Source organism: Lepidochelys kempii, chromosome 1 (genome assembly GCF_965140265.1).
Source record: "Lepidochelys kempii isolate rLepKem1 chromosome 1, rLepKem1.hap2, whole genome shotgun sequence".
In the NCBI taxonomy this organism is placed as follows: domain Eukaryota; kingdom Metazoa; phylum Chordata; order Testudines; family Cheloniidae; genus Lepidochelys; species Lepidochelys kempii.
Genome location: NC_133256.1, coordinates 203,889,814 through 203,909,238, shown reverse-complemented (window position 1 = coordinate 203,909,238; position 19,425 = coordinate 203,889,814). Strand labels below are relative to the sequence as shown.

At 46.1% G+C, this 19,425-nt stretch overlaps 1 protein-coding gene across 1 annotated transcript in view; it reads right to left on the bottom strand.

Annotated features, from left to right (window-relative positions):
- Window positions 1–10,673: 10,673 nt before the first annotated feature.
- Window positions 10,674–19,425, bottom strand: part of ATP1A1 (ATPase Na+/K+ transporting subunit alpha 1) — a 30,609-nt gene continuing 21,857 nt past the window's right edge. The window contains exons 15-23 of the mRNA XM_073309248.1: window positions 18,078–18,228; window positions 17,136–17,304; window positions 16,027–16,181; window positions 14,912–15,035; window positions 13,949–14,094; window positions 13,682–13,812; window positions 13,128–13,229; window positions 11,846–11,937; window positions 10,674–10,991 (exon numbers count right to left, since the gene is read on the bottom strand). Of these exons, the coding sequence (XP_073165349.1) occupies window positions 10,963–10,991; window positions 11,846–11,937; window positions 13,128–13,229; window positions 13,682–13,812; window positions 13,949–14,094; window positions 14,912–15,035; window positions 16,027–16,181; window positions 17,136–17,304; window positions 18,078–18,228 (1,099 nt within the window). The 3' untranslated portion in view covers window positions 10,674–10,962. The remainder of the gene's footprint in view (window positions 10,992–11,845; window positions 11,938–13,127; window positions 13,230–13,681; window positions 13,813–13,948; window positions 14,095–14,911; window positions 15,036–16,026; window positions 16,182–17,135; window positions 17,305–18,077; window positions 18,229–19,425) is intronic.

Below are 19,425 nucleotides of genomic sequence, written 5' to 3'. Positions count from 1 at the left end.
GGCAAACTTATTTTTACCTCACTTTCAACCCTTTTGAGGGTCACGGGTTCAAAAGCTCACCCAAACTCTGATGCGATTGGGTTTGAGAAATTGGTGGGGTGGAGAGTAGGAGAGAGTGAGAAAACAGAGCACGCTACTGTGAGAAAAAAAATAGAGATGGGGAGGGAATATATGGGTGACCCCCCCCTCCATGTTCTTGCTAGCTTTTGGAGTAAGGGATTGATCTCTGATACAGAGCACAGGCTTCCCCCCACCCCTCAGCTAAGGAAACATCTTCTTAAATTGACTAACCCTCATAAAAGGGAGTGGGAGTCAAGGATTGTGGGGGACGGGCAGACGGGGAGATGCTGAATTTAAACTAGTGTGGAGAGTCTGGCAGTAATTGGAGGTCACAACCTAGGGCCAGCCTTCTTAGGAGGCTACAGAGAAAGAATAAATAATCCCTAGTTGCTACTTTTATTCTGCAGATTTGTGAGGTGACTTTGGTATATTGTTTGGCATTGGTTTTGCAGCCCTCCAAAGCCAGAGTGTGTTTGGCTCTAGGGTTTTGGTTTGGCTCATTATACAGGCCAGAAAAGCTGTGCTGGAAATGCTGGTTTGTCCCCCCACATAACATGGTTAATACTCATTAGTAGCCATGGCAATTATCAGTGATTCACCCCGGCAAGTGGCCTAGACTGTATAACACCCTGGGAGGGCTCGCAGGCAACAGGGATTGAACCTAGGCCCTCTTGATCTAGAAGTACCCTCTCTGTTAACCAAGGCTGCAACAGGCTCATTAACCACTATATGTGGCCCAGCCACTTCTAGAGGGGGACAGAGTGCCACTTTGAATGAGTGCGGGTTACTGGCACATTGTGCCTGCTACAGTTTGGCCAGTCCTTCTCCAGGTCTCTGTGCAGTAGATCAAGTCCAGAGTACATTGTCCATGGGCTGCTTGGGCCACTTTGGGCCACTCTATCTCCTGCTGAGGTGCTGCCCAGAATGCGCTGATACATGCTTAGGCAGTGTGGTAGGGATGGATGCTCAGACTTGGTTGACACCTGGTTGCACTGGCGGGGTTGGGGGAACCAAACTACAGTGTGTTTTCTGGCGAGTGTGTCACAACCTGGTTACAAAATACCTTTGTGTTTTTAGTGTGGATGGGCCTTAGCATCTGCACTAGGCTGTATTACTGTGCCTCAAACTTCCCAGGGTGCATGTATCAAGCAGGTTGCATCAAATCTGTCACTCAGCTAATCACCTCATTTTGCTGAGTGTATGTTCGTTTACACATTTCCACCTGATTGGTAGTAATCCTCTTCCTGATTTAGCTAATCAGCTGTTTTAGAAGCCTAGAAGAGTTGAGGGGCTTTTTTTTTGTTTGGAGTTTTTTTTAGGCAACATAGCCAACCAAGGGAATATGTAGAGCAGAAGAAAAACAGTTGTAGATAGTGTCGAAAAATGTTTTATCCCTTGAGGAATATTATGCATTGGCAACAGATCTCTGGGCCTGATTACTTTCTTTCTTCTCTTTAATTTGTGTGAATATGGGGCTCATGAAAGTGAAGGATTAAAAGCCCTGGTTCGAGTCAGGCACAGGGCAAGTAGGCACTGGCCAAGCTTCCCATATATACAATTCTATCAAATCTCTTAAATCCTGACTTGCAACATCCCTGCTACTCCAGTCCTGCCCCAGCTCTGCTAGTACACCTCATCCCTGCCCTGCTCCCCCTCTTGCTATTCCAAGTCTAGGTCCCCATACAGTACAGAGGAGGGATGCAGTATGTGTAGCTATGCCACTGTTCGGTCTCTTGAGGACCAACGGACACTACTACTTTCAAATTCTCCAGCTCCGGGCACATGGAGCATGCGTACAACCCTCAGTGGAATACAATAGGGACCATCACTCAAAGAAGAAGCTAGCAGGGTGTGGGGTTAGGAAGACTGGTGGAACCAGTATGTCATCAACCCCTGTGCCTTCTCCGCCTCACTGAAGAGAAGCTGTTATCAACTCCACTGGTTCAGCTAGACCTGAACTAAAGACCCTCTTCCCAGGGGTTGCAACCAATAGGGAAAAACAGTCTCTGCAAAATGCCTGGAATGGCTATTCTGTGTGGCCCCCCAAGGAGTTGTACAGGCATTCCAAACTCAAGGCCGTGCAGGCAAAGATTTGGTGCACCACCTTTTCACCCAGTAGAGACAAGGATTAGGACTGTTTTAACTGGGTCTAACATTTTTGTAATGACAAAGAGGGCTCGGTAATAAAGCATTTCAAAATATTTTCTAATAAAGCTCTTACTTCTTTTAAACTAACTCCCCCTTTTGGGAACAGTAAGTTCCTGGCATATCTTGGCACATTTCCAGTCCCTCAGCTTGAAACAAAAAAAACCTTTCTGAGTGAGGATAAATTGGATAAAAGGGGACTGAACAAAAACACATTGGTCTTTTTGAGCTACTTGTCTGCAGCATTATCGGGGGAGCGGTGGGAGTGCTCAAGAAACAAACCTTGTGGTTTAGCAACTCTGGTATGATTGGCAGCCAGATGCTCAAGGTCTTGCCTGATTAATTGCTACAGATACAGCCTTGCTGCCATTCCCACAAAACCACGTGCCAGCGAAGCCCAATGCCATGGCTGCTTTTCTCACAGGACACTATTCAGTCCCGTACTTCCTATGAGATGGATATTGCCAATAATGTTTCTTGTTTTTAAAGGTTTGAAGATTACAATGGGTCTATTCATCAATTAGGCCAACGCCTAGGAATTCATGAGGTTCATCTGTATAAAGGAAGCAGCACACACACACAAACACCCCCGAGGCACCCTTTGTCATTGAAATAATCTTTTGCAAAATGCAAAAGGACATCCAAGAAACCAAGCCCAAAAATGAGTCCGTGGAATGGGACAGTTGCCAAACACAAGGCTGACTGAGTCAAGCACCCTGCAGCGGCAATCTTTACATTTGCTCTTTATGCAGGATGCGGCATGGCCAAGCTGAAAAACCTGAAGGCCACATGATCAGTCCTGTACATTTAATGGTCACATGGGCCAGATTTCTCAGTCCTCCGTTCTGGTGGTTAGGGCACTCACTTGGGAGGTGGGAGATGCAGCCTTTAGTCTGGGCTCTCTCTCTTTCTGGGTGTGACTAGAAATTCTATCCTGGACCGGAGAAAGTTTTATTAAAACTGACAGATTCCCTCAACAAGTTTGATGACTTGGCATTTTTCAAAAACATCATGGAGTCAGAAAATTCCCACCAGCTCTTATCACAGAGCTGGAAAGGCAGCTCTGTGGGGTAGTTGGCAGGGAAGAGACAACAGGGACTATATGTAAGGAAGCTGAAGCAGCTGTTTTTGATTCCTAACTCAAGATGCTTTAGCATCAGGTAGCTTTGGATTTGGGCACCTGCTAGTGCCATTGATTATCCCTGTCTCGGTGGTCAGTGGTTCCCTCAGGCCATTAGACAAAGCTCAGCAAGCTCTCTTTGCTTGTGTGACTAGACCTTTCAGTGCCCTTCCATATTGTTGAGCGTGAAGTGACATGACTGTCAGAAGTTGGGTTTTTTCAGGTATGTTGGCAACAAGAAGAAAGCCAAGGAAAGTGTGGGCCCCTTACTGAATGAGGGAGGCAACCTAGTGACAGAGGATGTGGAAAAAAATAATGTACTCAATGCTTTTTTTGCCTCTGTTTTCACTAACAAGGTCAGCTCCCAGACTGCTGCGCTGGGCATCACAAAATGGGGAAGAGATGGCCAGCCCTCTGTGGAGATAGAGGTGATTAGGGACTATTTAGAAAAGCTGGACGTGCACAAGTCCATGGGGCCGGACGAGTTGCATACGAGAGTGCTGAAGGAATTGGCGGCTGTGATTGCAGAGCCATTGGCCATTATCTTTGAAAACTCGTGGCGAACCGGGGAAGTCCCGGATGACTGGAAAAAGGCTAATGTAGTGACAATCTTTAAAAAAGGGAAGGAGGAGGATCCTGGGAACTACAGGCCAGTCAGCCTCACCTCAGTCCCTTGAAAAATCATGGAGCAGGTCCTCAAAGCAGCACTTGCATGAGAGGAAAGTGATCAGGAACAGCCAGCATGGATTCACCAAGGGAAGGTCATGCCTGACTAATCTAATCGCCTTTTATGATGAGATTACTGGTTCTGTGGATGAAGGGAAAGCAGTGGATGTATTGTTTCTTGACTTTAGCAAAGCTTTTGACACTGTCTCCCACAGTATTCTTGTCAGCAAGTTAAGGAAGTATGGGCTGGATGAATGCACTATAAGGTGGGTAGAAAGCTGGCTAGATTGTCGGGCTCAACGGGTAGTGATCAATGGCTCCATGTCTAGTTGGCAGCCGGTATCAAGTGGAGTGCCCCAAGGGTCGGTCCTGGGGCCGGTTTTGTTCAATATCTTCATAAATGATCTGGAGGATGGTGTGGATTGCACTCTCAGCAAATTTGCGGATGATACTAAACTGGGAGGAGTGGTAGATACGCTGGAGGGGAGGGATAGGATACAGAAGGACCTAGACAAATTGGAGGATTGGGCCAAAAGAAATCTGATGAGGTTCAATAAGGATAAGTGCAGGGTCCTGCACTTAGGACGGAAGAATCCAATGCACCGCTACAGACTAGGGACCGAATGGCTAGGCAGCAGTTCTGCGGAAAAGGACCTAGGGGTGACAGTGGACGAGAAGCTGGATATGAGTCAGCAGTGTGCCCTTGTTGCCAAGAAGGCCAATGGCATTTTGGGATGTATAAGTAGGGGCATAGCGAGCAGATCGAGGGACGTGATCGTTCCCCTCTATTCGACATTGGTGAGGCCTCATCTGGAGTACTGTGTCCAGTTTTGGGCCCCACACTACAAGAAGGATGTGAATAAATTGGAGAGGGTCCAGCGAAGGGCAACAAAAATGATTAGGGGTCTAGAACACATGACTTATGAGGAGAGGCTGAGAGAGCTGGGATTGTTTAGCCTGCAGAAGAAGAATGAGGGGGGATTTGATAGCTGCTTTCAACTACCTGAAAGGGGGTTCCAAAGAGGATGGCTCTAGGCTGTTCTCAATGGTAGCAGATGACAGAACGAGGAGTAATGGTCTCAAGTTGCAGTGGGGGAGGTTTAGATTGGATATTAGGAAAAGCTTTTTCACTAAGAGGGTGGTGAAACACTGGAATGTGTTACCTAGGGAGGTGGTAGAATCTCCTTCCTTAGAGGTTTTTAGGGTCAGGCTTGACAAAGCCCTGGCTGGGATGATTTAACTGGGAATTGGTCCTGCTTTGAGCAGGGGGGTTGGACTAGATGACCTTCAGGGGTCCCTTCCAACCCTGATATTCTATGACTCACTTTAAAGTGGGGCCCTGCTTGGCTTTTGGAGACATTTCAGAGTGGTGTTGGGCAACTGTCTCCTCCCCATGGTCTCTGGTGTGGAGGTCTACACGGCTCAGGCTCAGGCCTTGTCCTAGTCAATATTTATGTGAAACTGTTGGGGAAGATTGAGACACGTTCTGGACTAGTGTCTGATTCAGCGCTACACTGTGTTGTCGCAGGATCAAGAGGACAATGTTTCCTTTGAGGCCCAGTGTCTGCCAGGAGTAGAGACCTGGATGAAACCCACGGAGGCTCAATGGGGGTAAGAAAGATTAAGGTGACAATGATGTCAAAGTGGCTTTCCATCCGAGTGGATTGTACTGGGCTCTCCGTGTGGCTTCTCAGACAAAAACTCCTCAGTGTGACAGACCCCCTGGAAGCTCCCTAGACATAGGGGAGCCACCAGCACCTGAAATGTGGCCCTGGCCCATCCCCACAAGGCCCCACTCCCACTTCACCTCTTCCCCTAAGGCCCCACCTGCACTTTCTCCTCTCTACCCCCTCCCCAGGTCACTCACCCTTAAGGCAGGTGTCAAACACACAGCTAAGGGTAGCATAAAATCCCTCCTTTACCTGTAAGGGTTAAGAAGCTCAGATAACCTGGTTGGCACCTGATCAAAAGGACCAATAAGGGGAGAAAATACTTTCAAATATGTGGGGGAAGGCTTTTGTTTTGTGTTTGTGTGTTCTCTCTCCGGGTCAGCAAGGAACCAGGGCAGGGAAAAATACATCTCCTAAAGCCATACCTGAACAAAGAATCTAAGATTACAAATTTTAATTAATAGGAAGGAAATGCATCAGATTAGCTTTTGTTTTAGCTTGTGAATTTTCCCTATCCTAAGAGGGAGGTTTATTCCTGGTTTTTTTTAAACTAAAGTTTTGCCTAGAGGGGAATCCTCTGTGTTTTGAATCTGATTACCCTGTAAAGTTACCTTCCATCCTGAGGTGCTTCTATTACTTTTTCTTTATTATAAAGTTCTGCTTTTAAGAACCTGAGTGGGGTTTTTAGTGTCCTAAAAACCCAAGGGTCTGGTCTGTGCTCACCTGGTTTACTCTCAAGCCTCCCCAAGAAAGGGGGTGAAGGGGCTTGGGGAATATTTTTAGGGAAACAGGAACGCCAAGTGGTCCTTTTCCTAAATCGTTGTCTAACTCACTTGGTGGTGGCAGTGATACTGTTCCAAGGACAAGGAAGAATTTGTGCCTTGGGAAGCTTTTAACCTAAGCTGGTAGAGATAAGCTTAGGGGGTCTTTCATGCAGGTCCCCACATCTGTACCCCAGAGTTCAGAGTGGGGAGGGAACCCTGACAGCAGGTAAAAAGTGTGACAGCATAGCCCTCTCACTTTTAAAAGTGATGGGGCCATGCCCCCCAGCTGCCCCTGTAGAGTGACAATATCTTGAACAAACCCTGTGGAATTAAGAAAATTTATGGAATTAACTGAACCCTTTTTGAATTAGAGTTAATACTCTTCAGGTACATTGTATTAAAAATGCATTTGTGTATGTGGTGTTGTGGCAGTCTATGTACCTTCTCCAGCAGTGAGGCGGAGGGGAATGTTAATGACCTTCCTCCATCATCAGCCTTTGAAGCCCTCTGACCTAGTATATGCCTAGCTGTCCAAATGAGATTCTCCAGAGACCAACAGCAATAGAAAAGAATTTTGGATCATAAAATGTCTGAGTTTAGGTGACTCAGGGCCTTTTTACTGATCCAGAAAACAGACAAGACACCCTGGTCCACAGAGGGACCCCAATCCTGGGGGGATTATTGGAAGGACTTGGTCTACTGAGGTCTCATAAGACTGGGTGCTTGTTCTGGGCAGAAGCTGTGATGGACTTGTGACCACTCAGAAACCCCTAGGGTAGTATGATCTCTGGTAAGCTTATTAGCACTCTTGCAGGGTCTCATTGTTTTAATACATTTTTCTCCATAATGCTTACTACCTTAAGACTAAAGAAGACTGACATAGGAAGTGCTGTGTGGTAAATCACTGGTATCAGACTCTGAAGAGAAAGCCAGCAGGGCTGTTTAGGCAGAACAGCTGCTGGAAATATGCCAGGAAGGCAGGGAACCGTGCAGACCAGAAATACCCTGGTGAGAAGGGAAAGATGTGCGCCTCCACCGAGAAAGGCAATAGGTGGGAGCTGGAAGCTGAGGGTGGGTGCCTTTGCTGAACCACTGAGGGGAAATACAGGAGCAGTTGCCCTGAACTCTGACAGATTGCATCCTTTCCTCACTGATGCAGCGCTCATCACTGCCTCACACTTTTGCAACCTTGTCTACACAACTGCAATGTGCTCTGCCGGGAGTCAAGCTTCAAGTAGTTGGCTTGTGAGACTGTGACCACACAGGTGCTAGTACAACAATCCTTGGCACCATGCGCTGGCTGCCAATTAACTTCCAGGTTAAAGTCAAGAAATGGAGTTACTAAGCACAAAGCTCTAAATGGCTTAATCCACAGCCAAAATCAGATTCTTTGCCTGTTAGCCTGTGTTCAGATGGAGAAAGATGTGGCTCCATCCTAGCTATGGAGCTTGCTGGAGCTGGGTGATTGGGCCCTGCACTGTGGATTTCAAAGCCTGAATGACAATGGAGCAGACACAGAACCAAAGTAAAGAGAACATTGTGTTTCGAAAACTCAAGCTTCAGCCAGCCAGGAAATCCAGTTTAAGTTTTAATTAAAATCTAGACACTGGAAAGCAGAGACATGTCTAAAATAACCTGACCTCTGCCTTCCCACCACTGCCAACTTCTCATGTGCCATCACTCATCACCTTTGTAAGACAGTATTATTGAAGTAAAGATTTTGCTTACACACATTTTGTTATTTCTGTATGAGCTTGAAGAATCCACACACACGATTTACACAGATTGCAGGTGCTGTCCAGTGTTAGCATAGCACACCAGATTTTACACAGACATTCCCAATGAGTATACTTTTTTTTTGCCATCACATTGCCCTATACTCTCACCTTGCGAGTCCTGTAATTTCAGCATTCTGGGCACAGCTCTGCACCATCCATGTTTGGAGGCACATACATATCCGTTCAGAACAATGAATCTACCCATCATCTCCACTGTAGATATTTTGGATTCACAAGTGGCTAAGTACACAGGCCGTGCAGGTATCATGGGAGTTCGCAATGTAAATGCAAGAGGAATAGTGAGTGCATACCATGGTATTTCTAACTACTAAGCAGAAGTGAGTTTACTGGGATGTGCTCTTCATTTTGGGAGGGGACACTGATAGAAAATACTAACAAGCAAATTCATTGTAAGCTCCAGACTAACACGGCTACCCCTTTGATTCTAAGCTTCTTTGGTTGTTCCCAGAGAAGAGATTAGAGTTAAAGCTAAGTTTTAACAGTGCAGTTCCACACTTTCAATCTTCAGTCTTTCCAACATTGGGGGGGGAGGGGTTGTAGGAGTTTCATTTAAAAACTGCACCATTCTTAAGTTTCAGTGCCATGTGCACTCAGCCTTCACTCCATTTTAGGATTAGCATTAAAAGTTTAAAGCATTGTTCAGATTGGAATTCTGAGGCATTTGCAAAGCCATCCTGAGAACTCATTGATTCTACTCTTCCCTGTGGGGCTTGTTTCGTACTCTGCTTAGCTTCCCTTTCACCCCCCCTCCCCCAATTCTTTAACTAATCCCTGCCCTGTACAACTCCAAGCCCCATTCCCCCCAACCAAACAACCCACCCCTCCCATACGTGCCAAGCCATGGCTATCTTTACCAGTTCATTCCAACTGAATTAAGTATGTTAAATATTGGTTATTTCTACTTCAGAATTCTCTTTAAATATGGACTCTAATCTTGAGCTCCCAGCTATCTGGGGTGTAGCTAGCAGCTCAGCATTGTTTATAAATATCAAAGAATTTCAGTACAGGGGCCATTAAAAAGCTGAACAGGAAAAATTCTGGGATCCAAGATCCTGAGGTAGTTCCTTCCCTCCACAAAGGAAGGTGAAAGCCCCGTTGTTTAGGTCATTTAAAGTGGATGTGGCTGGGTATGATCTCTCTCATTTCATCAGATGCAGAGATAAGGCTCCAGGGAGTTACCTTGGTAACATACTTTGCAATTCTCTGCCACCTTTCATTTAAAGAGATTTGTCCCTTTTTGTAGATGGGCAGTAGGCAGTGAAGTGGTTACACAGCAAGTCATGCTTAGAACCCAGATCCCTCCTCCCCTCCCCCATGGGCAGTTTTCTTTCCAGTTCTTAGTGCACTGTACAGAAGTCCATGTTGAACTCCTTAGGCATGAGCCCTGAACTTCAGCGGACCCTCCCTGCCCCATGAAGCATTTTTCTGGACTTACAGGGAGGATCTCAAGAGGCCGAGTCTGGAAGCAGCAGCTTGCAGTGACTGGGAAAGGCTGTTTGAATTCTAGTGAGGAGAGTGGGGAGTACATTGGGCAATTAGCAGAAACAAACCATGAAGGAAGAAAATCAAGAGGTAGAATTCCCCTTAGGGATTTTGTTTTGGGGTTGGGTGGGGAAAAGAGAAGCAAGCTGCCCCATACAGACATTGCACATGCAGCTTTATCTCCATCACCATTTCATACAAATTGCTCGGTGCTTGTCAAGCAGAAGGAACTAGATTCCATTGTGATAGAGCTGCAATGCAGGTTCATGTGCATTAACTGCAGGTTTTCCTGTTTCTCTTAATGCCCCTCCTTCACATGCCATAAATCCACAGCTTCCACTCTTAAGTACCAAGAGCACATCATTACAGAAAGAGTCCTAGGGAGGAATTCACTACCGAGGTCAGCCAGCATGAGCTGGTGAATCAAAACAAGAAGCCAATATTCCCGCTGCAGTAAAAGATAGTTTTAGAATTGTATAAAAATGCAGAAAATCTTTGCAGTCCTTCCACGACAAGATGTGGTGGCTTGGCAGGGTGATGTCTCTTCGGTCACTAAGCTTGACCAGGGAGGAGAGAATGACAAGAGGCTTCATTCATAGTCTCAATAAAAAAAAAAAGCAGCCATGAAAGCTGCTCCAATTATATTGGGAGAGGGGGAAAAGGAGGAAGATGCAAGGTGGCTTTTTGACTTAGGTGATCCCCAAAGAGTTTTATGAACCACATAGGTTTGTAATTCAGATTCCTGACAGGAAGCTAACGGTTACAGAGCGGAATTTAAAATATGGTGGCAACAGGTGCCAGCGTAGAATTGCTCCAGTAGAGAAGCTGAGTTGCTTGGATCATGGCGGATCAGAACATATCAGGAGCAAACGTCTGGAGCTCTATGGATTTTGAACACTCTTATCCATACGCTGCTGTGATACAGGCACTATTTGAGACAGCATATGTACAATACACACAAGAAGCATCCTGTTATAATCCATCTTTATTTGTAAAAATCCAAATATAAAATCTTAACATTTCTCTCCTTTTTAAAAAAAAAAGGCACATAAAAACTACTCCTGCCTTTCATCACCGTAGACTGATATGTCAAAAACTCCCTCCCCCTTTCTCCGCCAGTCCACGTTTCTTCGGGTTCACTTTGTTCTTCATTTCGTTCCTTTCAGGGCACAACTCTGCATTCAAATGCTGAAAGTACACATACACAGGGGAGATAGAGGGCTGTGCTGTGCATGGAATGTGGTTTTGCAGTTGCATTAGTAGTATGTTTCCTTTTCCACCCAACCTACAAAAAGAGAGAAAGAAAGAACTAAGTCAATCTCATGAAGCAGCTTAGCTTGTCCATTAAACTTCTGAATGCAGTAGCACAAATGAATGTCAGTACAAGACTAAGTGACCTTGCTGTAATGGAAAGTCTTTCAAAATACGTGATGACTTGCAATTTTCAAACTGCTCTGACTTCCCTGAGCTAGACAAACATGAACCATTATTTTCTAGTAGCGTGGAAATACCCCCCCCCCCCTCCATCTCTTTCCTTTCCCTGGGAGCATTTCATAATCTGAACATATTAAGAACTCAGATATTAGAGAGATTAAAGTCACAGTAGTAAGTCTTCAGGGTAGTTCTTACACCCTTTGCAGTTCTCTGCCCTTCATGCTGTTTAGCTAGAACAAGGATTTTTTTTTGGGGGGGGGGGAAGCAGCATTGGCAAGAGGGGGAACAAAATACTGAATCAGAACTTTATTTGTTAGTGAGGACACCAGAACAGTGATAAGGGACAAATTCAGATGAATTTTGCCTATGGCACATTCACACACAGGAAGAACTGGGCTTCAAGACTAAGTATCACTATTCAATTGGTATTGTCCCTAATTTGAGTCTGATCACATTTTAAAATTACTGTAATCTCATTTTAAAGACATGAAGTGACAGTGTAACTCCGAAATTTCAACCCCTATATGCAATGGGATATATGTGAAATGCAATGGGATATATGTGAAATGGCAACTGTGGATTCCCTCTCCAGCATTGCAACGTTGTGCCCTGATGCCCAGAGACTAAGAACACACTGCTTAACAGTGCTGGGATTTGTACTGCATATGTAACAGTGCTCAGTTCACTGGAACCATATCTTCTTACCTCCAGGACTGCGTCTGATTATTAGTTTTCTGACTTCATCATACACGAAGATAAGGAGAGAGTATGGGAAGGCACAGAACCACCAGGTTGGTCTGTTTCGGGGAAAGGAGACATGAGTAAGAATACAGACAGTATATTGCAGAAAGATTCATTAACTGGCATTTGGCAGCAGATCTTTGCATTTATGCGACGAATTGTGTAGATCACTGAATGAAGGCAAGTCCAGACCTGCCAATACAGCAGCTTCTGCAAGGGGCTCTGCTGAACCAAGAATCACCACTGAGTTTTCCCACAGAAAAAGCTCATCTGATCCCAGATAAAAGATTCCAACGAAAGATTCTGCTGCACCTTTGTCCCATTTAGTACTAGCTCCTCCCACCCCACCACACTGATCTAGGAAGATTTCCTTCCAAGCACAGGTAACCTTTGAACCTATAACCTTCTGAATCCAAGCTATCACTGCACAAGCCAAATCACATGGGAGACTATCACATCTAGGAGCTGCAGAAGTGATACCAGTGCCTCAGCATCACACTGGGTGACACCGTACTGCTGGGAATGCCAGCTTTTGTAGATTTAAAAGTCCCAGTTATTTTCTCATTGAGACTACATGGGGTAATTGTAAGTGGTGGTTTAGTTTTGGAGAAATTCAACTTCATTCTGCTGCTAAATTCCCCATTCTGGTTTCAGTCAGATACAGGATATATTTTCCACTTCCTGCCTTGATGCCACAACCCACCGCAGCAGAGGGCGGCACTTCAGCAACTGGGGAAGGGAGTTCCTACAGACTGACAAGTCATCCATAGTACCTTTCATCTGAGGATCTCAAAGCACTAACTATTTTGGATAGAGGAGCTATTCCCCTTCCTGCACATGAATAAACTCTACTAGTGTAACTGCAGGCACCCTAGGGAGTTGTGCTGCTTAACTACGCTGGCATAGGTGAATTGGTACAACTTGTGTGTAGGCAAGCCCTGTGCTTTGAAGAGATTCCTTCATCATGGTCACCTGCCAAGGGGGTGGGGAAAGGGGGGTGGGGGGGAGAGAGAGAGATTGATTGATTTCTCATGGGCAAGGCAAGCTAAGCAGAGAGACTTCTGGTGGGTGACTTAAGAGGTCATTCTCCAATCTCGACCCAGTGGAGAGTTCCAAAGCTACATTTTACAAGCTACTCAAACTCTTGGGAGAGTCCATTTATGCAACCACATCTTAGCAATAAGTTTGTTCTCTTGCAACTGTTGGGGAGTAACCGTGAGCTGAAATATATCAAGACATGACTTACTTCAGTGGAAACATCCTTAAGGCGACATCCATGCCAGGACAATAAGAGAGGAAGGCAGCCAGGGCAGTCTCCTCAAAGAGACCAAATATTAAGATCTTGTTCCTAGGAAAGACAGAAAAGTTAGTGCCAAGGCATCTTCCTCACCAAACATGCAGATCTTCACTGGGGAAATCTGATTTGCTAGGACATTTTTTGTACAAAACAGTTATGGAATTATACCCTCTTTATTTCACCCTTCTCTTCACATGGCCTTCACAACGCAGATAATATTTGAGACTGGGTTATTTTCAGATGTTCTTACAGCCAAGGATCAGAGAAAATCAGTTGTCCACCTAATCACATCCTGTCTGATCACAGAGAACTGTGGATTGCTCAGAAGCCATAAGCTTCTCTACTTGACCCATTAATGCACCTAATCAGCACTACGCCACAATTAATGCACCTAATTTAAATTGTCTGGTGCTTGCTGAGATACACTTCCATATAATGCTGGGCCGCTCTGCTTAGTGGCATACGGACTCCTCCTTAAAACCTTTCCGTCCCACACCACTTACTTCATCCCCTGCTGAAAGACTGAATTCCTTCTGGTCTTACAGATGACCAAGTCTGCCCACTGCACTACCACAATGCTGACAAAGAAGGCTGTGTGGCAAGTGAACTCCACAATTTTCCTCTGTTCGTAGGTCTGGAAATGAGAAGGAAGAGCATTAGTTCTTATACATTCACCTTATCCATTCCATGTGCAGATCTACCTGTATCCCAATGCAGGATATGAACATTAGTAATTTGGCTTGCAGCCCCCTTGCTGTGCTCAAACTTACCCACTGCTGCCCATAGCTGTCTTCCAGATCATTCACCCACCGGTCATCCCATTTCACTCTGATCCCTAACAAGGAGGGCGGCAAGAACCCATTCTCTGCTAGGATTACAAAGTACGTGAAGAAGCCTCCAAGGGCCTGGATCATACCTGATTGGATTAGAAAGTGACAGATAAAGCTATGCAATCTGTGAAACATGGTCATGAGAAGTGATTTGCTAGACATGAGTTGTCTCTTACATGGACATTAATTTCCTCATTTACCTGACCCCTCACTACGGGAAATTTGCATTTCTGTAGTTAGAAGATTTTGTTCCTTTGACCACCATCCAACATCTGTTCCTTCCCCCTCCCCAAGGGAAATGTCTCCAATTTTGTATTGTTACCCATGTTCCATACTTTACTGTAAAGGCCCGAAACTCTGGATCAGGGACACAGGATAAAAACACCCATTTTAAGCCTCATCCCATGTTCCCCACAAACCGCTACATTTATGAAGCTTCAAGGTCTGCTGCAATTAACCACCCTGTGAACTGTAGCACATCTTTGTACTTCCTTTCATCCAGCCTCTAATGATATGTGTACAGGGGTATACTGGAGAGAATCTTTTACTTCTAATTAAACTAACAATGGGTTCTATGTTCCTCCAAACAAGTCTGAACCCAAGGAGAACTAGTTGGCTGCCAGCTACTTAGCAGTGCTGTGTAATTAAATAAAATTACTGTGAAAGTGATTCAGTGGATGAAGTAAGCTGCACAAGCCACCATGTGCAATTGCCTGGAGGTCTCTTAAAAAGCTTGAATTTCCAGCTTCCCAAATACAATATGGCCTACATGGCCAAAAGCCTGTACGCTACAAAAACATGGTAGCAGCTACAGCCCTAGACTGATTGCACAATCCTCCTTGAGGCCAAGCCAGCCTCAGTGCCGAGCACAGTCCCAATGAATGAAACGAAGCAGCATCTTACCAATCTGCCCATAGGCCATACTGATCAGTCTCTCGTTCACTAGCTTGTCCGTTTTGGGGTTTCTGGGCTGTCTCTTCATGATATCACTCTCAGCTTGCTCATATGCCAAGGAGATAGCAGGAACCTTTGGGGTGGAGGATAAGAGTTGGCATTCTAGGGAGCTTTGAAAACAACAAGCTTTTCTATTTTCAAAAAGGAGTGGATGGCTTCCCCTCTGTCCCATTATAGCAGGGGTGGGCAAACTTTTGGCCCGAGGGCCACATCCAGGTAGTGAAACTGTATGGAGGGCTGGGTAGGGAAGGCTGTGCCTCCCCAAACAGCCTGGCCCCCGCCCCCTACCACTTTCCACCCCCGACTGCCCCCCTCAGACCTCCCAACCCACCCACCCCCCCTGCTCCTTGTCCCCTGACCACTCACCCCTAACTCCTATCCATCCTCCCGCCCCCTGATAGGCCCCCTGGGACTCCCATTCCCTAATCCAACCCCCCTGCTCTGTCTCCTGACTGACCCCCATCCCAAACCTCTGCCCCATCCAACCGCCCCCTGCTCCCTGTCCTGACTGCCCCCCAGAACTCCCTGCCCCTTATCCAACCCCTGCTCCCTTACCATGCCGCTCAGAGCGGCAGGATCTCGCAGCCATGCTGCCGCGCTCCCCAGCAGGAGCGGTGGACCAGAGTGCTGGCGGTGTGGTGATGACCTGATGCTGTGGGGACAGCAGGGGAGGGGCTGGGGACTAGCCTCCCCAGCTGAGAGCTCAGGGGCAGGGCAGGATGGTCCTGTGGGCCGGATGTGGCCCGCGGGCTGTAGTTTGCCCACCTCTGCATTATAGTGACCAAGAAACATACAGGCCTGTTGCCAAATAATGAAGTTAGATTGAGGGCCTATATGTAGTACCTTGCCCTTCTATTGGTCCTTAGAGAGGATCAAAAAACACTCTGTAAGCCATCAAGCTTTGATTCTCAGGAGACAGGTAAACTGGGCTATGGAAAAAGAGTATCTAGTGACCAGCTATGTTACAGGGCTAAGAAACAAGCTGGTTCCATATTCTCTTGAATGTGAAGTTCTTTAGGGCTATGTAGAACCCATATGTACCCCTGGTATTCTAAGGTATTTACCATGTCAGTGCCCAAGTCGATGCAGAGAATCGTGACTGTTCCTAGGGGCAGGGGGATGTTAGCAATGATGAAGATTAGGAAAGGTGTGATCTCAGGGATGTTACTGGTCAAGGTGTAAGCAATGGATTTCTTCAGGTTATCAAAGATCAGACGACCTAGGAAGGAACAAATACAGATTCTTTACTACCACATGGCAGCCAGGTGGCTTACAGAAGGCTTTATTCCTAAAGCTAAACACACTAGTGCTTGAAAGCCTAGACACACTAGTTTTCCCTCCAGGCAGAGCTTCTATCACAAGCAGAACTGCAGTGCAGTGGAAGTTCAGGTATTCTATTCAAGTCATCATGAAGGCAGTATCACTATCTCAGTTCACCACCAGCAGGTTCCACTGAATATGGAGAAAGGAAACCACCTCATTTTCGAGTTCACTGGGGGGAATCAGACATAACTGTTCCTGTGAGCCCCCACTTCCAACTGCCCTCTCAAAACCCAACACCTTTCAGGCATCGCAAGTAGCTGTGGCTGGGGATTCAACAGCAGACATGGGAGAGGAAAGCCCTATGGCTGGACTGCCTTCCATTTCACTTCTGCTGGAGGTGAACAGCCAGATAAAATTCAGGATCCTTACTTCCACAGCTACCAACACGGATATTAGAGAACAGAAGGGAGATAACGAGTTAACTTACTCCAGCCCAGGCACGGAAGTCTACACAGCAGTAAAAAGATCTGGAGGCCCGCAACCCCCAGCTAGCTGGCATAGGCCAGCAATAGGTTTTTCTTTGCTGAGCAGGCATACCCTTAGTAACCCTAATCTAGCTCGGGGAGCCCTCTACCTTACAACAGGCTTCAGGCCTAGCCCTAGCCTTGGAATCCCTTCACTTAGTAGCCAGGGGAAACCCTTAACCTAGATTAAGTACAGATCCCAATGACTTTTTTGGGGATAGAATTTCCTGCTTGGGTAGGTTTGGTAAGACTTTACTGTGAAAGTGAATTATAAACCCAAGTTAAGAGAAGTCTTTCAGAGATACTTGGTGATACCCTGTGAGATAAACTAGAATTGCCTACACTTAGTGTGCTAATTGAAGTTCAACAGGGGCTTGGAAATTCACCTTCCTCTACACCAGTTACAATGGAGGCAAAGTTGTCATCCAGGAGAATCATGTCAGCTGCCTGTTTAGAGACGTCAGAGCCAGCAATACCCATGGCAACACCAATGTCTGCTTTCTTCAGAGCTGGGGAGTCATTCACACCATCTCCAGTAACAGCTACAATGGCTCCCTATGCACAGGGAAAGAGAAGAGTTCAGTTCCCACAATAGGAATGTGCAAACTTGGATGCCCTCGAGGCAACGTACGAGTCTTCCAAGGGTATTACCATTAACCCCTCCCCAAGGGTCTGTCACAATCCTGAATAGCAATTTTTCTGAACAGGACCTGTAGCTGGAAATGGCTCTTTTAGTGCTATGTTTGGGACCCGATCAAGGTCTTGTAGGTGATCAGTGAAGGATTTTTGAAAGAGACCCTGTGTCTTCTTTGAAGTACAGAGACCTGGTACGCTTCTCTGAAGCCTGCAGTCAGTCAGGAATTTCATATCTGGACTTGCTGCTTTCTCTGGAGAACACATTGGATGCCTCTGGTCTTAGGGTGGGGTGGTAATAATGTTGAAAGTTTAAGCCCCTCTCTCCGTAAGTGTTCAGACCTTAAACCTAACTTCAGCAACAACTTTTCCCCTTGCAGGTCACTTATGAGGCCTGCAGTGATGCATGGCACTGATTTGAAAATGTGTATCATACACCTTTCCTCATAGTGTCCATATTCATATATGACATCTATACAGAATACCTAGCTATGGCTCAGACCAGTATCACAAAGTGCTTCTGCAGCTGTTGCTGTTACTATAAAGAAAACCCTGAACAACTAGGCAGACATACTGCAGAGTGGTGAGAGATGTCTAGGCCGTGCTGTTGCTCTTGAACATGCTGCATACTTGAGCTGGTAGCTTAAAGCGAATACTTTTATGGATGATCAAATAGCTTAGCACTTTCTCCTTACCTGTCGCTGGCAACCTTCCACAATTATAAGCTTCTGCTGAGGAGATGTCCTGGCAAACACAATTTCCGTATGATGAGTCAGAATGTCATCTAGTTGTTCACTGGTCATGTCCTTCAGATCTGTGCCATGGACAACACAGGCCTTGGCATCCCTGGGATTTAACAAAAAACACTCACACATCTTCCATTAACCCACAACTCTTATGTACACTACAAAAGGGAAGCCTCAGCTTTTAATATACTTAAAAAGTACTGCCTTCAGAGGAGGAGGAGGAGATTCCACATTTTATAATGTTTGGGATGTCATATCTTGTGTGACCTACTCTTACCGTAGGAGAGGGAAGAAAGACTGTTCCTGTGTTCTACGGTCAGTGTTCCCTCTAATGTTTCCCACCGATGTGTGGAATGAATTTTGTTATGTGCACCAATATGGAGGTGATGTGTCACACATCTTCATATTAGTGCACATAACAAAATTAATATGGTAGGGGTGGGCTGAGGAGTTCGGAGGTGCAGGAGGGTGCTCTGGGGCTATGGCGGGGAGAGAGAGGACTCCCCCCAGCTCTCTCCCCCCTGCAGCAGCATCTGGGCTGTGGGGGTGGGGGGAAGGAAGAGGCACCTCTCCCCACCACAGTAGCCCTGGGGCTGGGGTCATAGGAAAGGCACCCTTCCCCTGGCAGGTCCAGGCCAGGATAGGGGTGCCACAGCAGAGTTGGGGGCCAGGCTAGGGGCACCTCTACCCTGGCAGGTCCCAAGGCATGTTCCCTGAGCGCCTGCGTGGCACTAAGGCGTTGGCTGCGCAGCTTACAGGGAGCTTAGTCTACAGTTACAAAATATTCTAACACACACAGCTCATGTTATGCTCTAATATTTTTTATTTTCTTACCCACACAGGGTGTATATCCATGCCAGACTACATCAGACCACCAGCTCTTATCTAGTCCAGCATCCAACCCATTACTGGCCAAAAGGATAATACATGTAGCTAATGATGCAACATTGTACATAAGGGGAAATTCCTTTCTGACCTCACAGCCAGCCACACCAAGACCCTCATATAGGGTGACCAGACAGCAAATGTGAAAAATCGGGACCCGGAGGGGGGGGTGTTAAAAGGAGCCTATATAAGATAAAGACCCAAAAATCAGGGACATCTGGTCACCCTACCCTCAAACATATGGTCCATTTATCCTCCTTAGCCTGCATCATCACATAATGAGTGTTATGAAGTTACCCTGTCAAAAAATCTAACCACAATATTTCATCTTCGTCAGCAATTCATTCCACAAGCTGTCTATTCACACTTCACAAGTGCTCTGTAGAGATCCTCCAAGCAAAACAAAGGCTTG